The sequence below is a fragment of the Poecilia reticulata genome, unplaced genomic scaffold (genome assembly GCF_000633615.1).
Source record: "Poecilia reticulata strain Guanapo unplaced genomic scaffold, Guppy_female_1.0+MT scaffold_619, whole genome shotgun sequence".
Taxonomy (NCBI): domain Eukaryota; kingdom Metazoa; phylum Chordata; class Actinopteri; order Cyprinodontiformes; family Poeciliidae; genus Poecilia; species Poecilia reticulata.
In genome coordinates this window covers 4,749-9,978 of record NW_007615370.1, presented here as the reverse complement: position 1 = coordinate 9,978, position 5,230 = coordinate 4,749, and the positions used below count along the sequence as shown (strand labels likewise).

The following is a 5,230-nucleotide window of genomic DNA, read 5'->3' as shown; positions in this document are numbered from 1 at the left end:
AAAGTTTAAGGCATATAATCTGACTAAAACGGGGAAAAACAAACATGAAAGTCACAACATTGTACCTCAGAAGATTTTGCATGATAAATAAATGTATGTAGCAGAGAAGCTCAGCTCTGGAGTCCTACCATTCAATTACCACAAGTACATTATGTAAATGAGCAGTCAATACTGATCAATACAGTAGGCACTTCAACACTAACACACACCCTATCCTACTGTTTCTCTGCCTTATCTGAACATCTTCAAGGGCAAAACAGACTTTAACCCAATTAAAATCCTCGTCAGCCCCCGTGTGTTCTCTGTTTTTTTTTCAGAGAGAACACACCTTCGTGCCACGCCAAATGAAAAGTCACATCACAAACAGCCCCGACTGTCTCACTAATTCGGATGGATTTAATTAATGCGCCAAACCTGTGCTTTGGAGCATGTAGTGCCGTGCCCTGGGGTCTGCTTCCTCCCACTGATAAGCTGGTTGTCGCCTGCAGGTTCAACTTCTCTGTGTGACGGGGGCAGCACCTGTTTAAATTACTGGTCCAACAAGGACATCATGGCACTGCGCTTTCCGCTTTAAACAGCAGAAAACTGTCCTTGAGAGGGGAAAATAAAGCAACAAGGGCGGGCAGACCTCAGGAGGAAAATGTCAGACCTCTTTACAAGGTGCTTTTGAGTAAAATGATGATTCCAAATTGCCAGCTGTTTCATTCTGCAGTCTGTATTGTGGCCGTTGTCAGTGTGCAGTGTGATGTTCGCTATTTTAGTTTTACTCCAGATGCACCTTCTGAAAGGTTTCAGATGTGTTAGATTAGTCCACAGAAGAAAATCTTGAAGACTCTTAAGAAATGTCACATTGGTTTTGGGCATATTAGAGACAGACCCCAGTCTGTTCCTCAGTGTTGAATCATGAACTTTGCCCACAACACGATGCTGTGGGTGTGTTTAAAGGGGTGGTATTAGGTATTTTCAGGCATATATAAGTATGTTGAACAGCTGGAACTATCATGGTGCTATAAAGTCACCATGTAAGTCATGACATCTATGACCTCTGTCTCTTTAAGAAGCAGCCGCTCTGTTTTCCTTCAGTGTACAATTAACATGAAGCCATGTATAATTTCCTTCTACTTCACAGTTATGTTTTTTCATTATTTATTTTTGCTTAAAATCACAACAGCCGAGAGTGAAGTTTTCAGTGAGACAAAATGTGAAAAGGCTTAAGGGGTATGAATATTTTTGCAAACTTTCATGATAATAATCATGATCATTCGTTGCGCTCTGAATGGTGAGCTTTAGAAATTTTCCATAGAATGTTACAGCGCCTCTCTCTCTCTCTCTCTCTCTCTCTCTCTCTCTCTCTCTCTCTCTCTCTCTCTCTCTCTCTCCCTCTCTTTCCCAGCGCACTGCAGCGCATCCGTCGTTGTCTTACTCTTAAAAGTGTTTCCTCTCACTCCGACAACAAGCCGCGCTTCCTCCAAACACCTGGACGTGCACCGTGGATAGTTAGCCTCTCCCCGCTCCCAGTTCCCTTTACGCTCAGTCTTAACTCGCGTTTGCGCCGACAGACGTGATGCGCTGGATGTATTTTCTCCGGAGATTGTGAAGCAGGGAGCAGGTCAGCACTCCGAAGCCATGTGGACAGCGGACACGGGAGGCAAAGGCAGACTTTAGACAGAGAGCGGTGCTGCGCTTTCCTGGAAAAATAACGCCTTCTAGGAAACCGACAGAGACGAGATGGTAGAGAAGTAAGTAGCCTACGTTGACATCAAGGTGATTATAAATTGTCTGCATGAATTATTATGAATGTTAACAGATAATTGATGTCGTTTTTGTGTCTTTTATTTCTGTTTTCTGAGCAGATTTATTGTCAAACATTGTTCCATAAAAACTATGTTGTTGTTTTTTTTAAACCATCTGAATCGTGACGACAGTGCTTACTTTAGGTATATAACTTATAAAATAAGGATGCTTAAGCTTAAGGGATATGAAGTGAGTACTACTCTGTAGAAGCAGTTTCCTTTAAAAAATGGCCAGCACGACCTCTTGGGGGTGTTATGTAATCACCTAAGGGTAGCAAACGTTTGAGAAACATCATTGTGACAAATATCGTTAAATATTTAATGATTTAAATTTTATTTTTCTGCTGTAGCTCATGCTCCAAGCACAAAAATACTAAAAAAAAAAAGAGTGTAGCCATGCAGAGAAAGTGCTGTATATGGAGCATTAAAATATAATAGCCTAATGTCAGACAGTGTGAGTTTATTCCACAAAGATTAGAGTCTGTGTGTTTGATTTTTAGACAAGAAAACAAAAGCATGTAGATGTGAGGCTGCTTATTGCTACAGTTCACTGGGAGCTGAACAAGAGGTGCAGATCCAGTAATTCTAACGGTACAACCATAAAAATGGACGCCTCATAAATAGCTCAGTAAAGAGTTACAGTCGGCTATCTGTAGAAATCTCACGTTTCACAAAGTCTGCCCGCTGAAAACTTACAAGAATTGCCTGAAAACCAACGACAGTACTGCACCAGGCTCTGGTGAAAGAATGCAAAAACACACAGCACACACACTGGATAAGTCAAGGAAGTAATTGCCACTTGCCAACTCTTCTGCATTGAGCTGGAGATTATGTTTTGGACACAGTAACTGTAGTGAACTATGATCAAGTGGGGATAGAAATATAATATTGTTTGTCAGGAGGATAGATATGTTAAACAATGTTGTACTACTCCAAAGATCTGAGCCAAAGGAACCAGGTCGATGCTCAATAAACGTTCTCCTATATGGAGCCTTGGGGAACTCCATGCAGGAGTTTTGTTGGATCTGGTTTAAAATGACCAAACAGCAACCCCAGTTTGCCAAATGAGACCTGGAACTGTTTAGCACAGTAGAATCCCAAATACAGGGATGCTGATCAGGAAGAATTGGAAAGGAGCTAAACACAGGGCAAACCTGGAAGAGTACATTGTAGAGTCTGGTAGGAGAAGGGGCTGGAGTGGGAAAGGCTCAACTGTGTTAGAGAAGCACAGTCAAAGTTCAGTCCTCTTTCAAAGACTGATGTTCAAAAACAAACTTCATCCAAGCTTCAACCAAACCAAATTTAGAGATTTTTATTTGTAAAATATTTCAAAACCAATAGTTGGGTTATTGAGACAGAAGCTTGAATAATAATCGACAACTAATGGGGACCGATGACTTCACCTGGGTGCACTGGTGAAAGCTTTAATTATGTATTTATTAGTAAGACATTCAGACATGTGGAGCTTGAGTTAATAATAAAATAATTAGTGTATGGCTGTGCAAGGCTGAGAGTTAATGCAGTTCTTGTTGGTTAAAGAAAAAGCTTGTAGATGCCGAGCAGCTTCTCACACTCCATGTGCATTCTTAAAAATGAACAAAAATTACATTGAAAAAAATATTCTCTTCATTATCCTCTATTAAATCTCCATGTTTTTCATTAAAAAACAGCAGAAGTTTTATTCTTCACATAAAAAAAAAAATACTTTCTTAACAGAAAAAAAAAAATTCCTCTAAAGAAACATGGTAAAAATGTTTGTGGGTAGAAGGTGAAAGAAATTATAGTGAAAAACGCAGCATAGTTACTATTTTATACAACCTGTCTACAGAGCCTCGTGTTTTTTGCATCGCTGTACTAGCTGGCTGTGCTGCACATAAACTTCTCCATAAAAAGACTTTTTTTTTTCTGTTGCCCTGAGAAAGTTGGAGAAAAACAATGAAAATATTGTTAAAGAGGTGTAAAGTCCTTGACTAAGAGAAAACAGGAGTTACTTGAAGCATTAGCTCTCTGTCGAAATCTATTGAAGGAATGAAGGAATAAAAATAGTAAGAGAGAGTAAATCAAACAAGTACAATGAAATAAAAACAGCGAAACAATCAGTTATCTTCTTACTGGTGAAGTTTTAATATTAAAATTTCAAACAATTGGCCTGCAGTGGCAATAAACCAACAAAATGATTTAATTAGCTTCTGGTACAAAGTCAAATGTTTTAAGTAACAGAGAAAAAAAACACCACATAATGTGTTAGCTAAGCTCTTTTTAACAGAAACATGTACAATTGTTTAGCTCTTTTAGTGTGGAACACCTCAGATAACGATCATCCCCATCCTTCCAGTGGCCGCACCTGACCTCCTTGACCCAAAGGCTGCCGTCCACAACTCCAAGCCTCGCCTGTCGTTCTCCGCAAAACCAGTGGTGCTGAACACTCCCGAGGATGAGTGCGACACCCGGACCACAGTCATGAGGTGGAAAACTGTGTCGGCCATTTTCTTCCTGGTGGTCCTGTACCTCATCATCGGGGCGACGGTGTTCCAAGCTCTGGAGCGGCCTTACGAAAGCCAGCTGAAATCGGCCATTCTGGAGGAGAAACTCAAGTTCTTGGCCATGCACAGCTGCATCAATTCAACGGAGCTGGAGGATCTTGTGAAGGCAGGTGTAATATCTTCTTTTCTGCTGACAAAATGAGTTTTACAGGTTCATTCCCGTGTTTTGTGTTTTCCATAGCCAACTGTTGTAAAAAAGGTGAATGATTTATTGAAACACCGCCTATACGAAGTAATATCAGAGCACATGCAGTATATATTTTGCTTTGCCACAAAAACAACAATTACCACAGCTGGAGGTCGGTCGTGGAATGAATTACCTTGTATGCTAAAATAAACCTCAAAGAAGGTTGTTTGGTTGTTTCTCACTGTTTGCATTTGAATGCGGTTTGTTTTCTGCTTACAGAATTTTGCTTATTTTAAATACTTTGTGGAGTAACGTGATAAATGTTTCCTGCAGTTTGTTGTGGTAATTTAAATAGTGGTTGGGCATGATGAATGTGAATCTAATCGATCAGATTCTGCTGTTAATATTTTTTACAATTGATATAAATTTTAGTCAATGACAGAATCGGTAAAAAGCACTTGAGCGCACGATTTGCATTGTGATCAAGTGCCGCAATTGGTTCATGAAGACTTACAAATTCATATGCAGATACAATCAGAATGTCGTAGGACAAAAAAATAAAGTATTTCTATCATCATCACAGTCGTCGCATTCTATATGATATGCATGTTTCTTCACATGCCTTAACTCACCAATCTGAATGCTGGATGAATAGTCAAAATAATAATAATAAAAAAAAAAACACCTTCTGGATTAAAAACATGAAGTTTGAAGTGCAGTCCTGTTGGCGGGTGTCCACCTTGGTTAGGGAAAACACTGCACAGGCT

General features: G+C 39.8%; 1 protein-coding gene across 1 annotated transcript; it reads left to right on the top strand.

Annotated features, from left to right (window-relative positions):
- Window positions 1-1,390: 1,390 nt before the first annotated feature.
- LOC103461114 (potassium channel subfamily K member 2-like) lies at window positions 1,391-4,442 on the top strand (the record flags this gene model as incomplete). Its single annotated transcript, XM_008403446.2, has 2 exons — window positions 1,391-1,739; window positions 4,129-4,442. Coding segments are annotated over exons 1-2 (315 nt in total), but the record flags the coding sequence as incomplete, so codon positions are not given.
- Window positions 4,443-5,230: the final 788 nt, after the last annotated feature.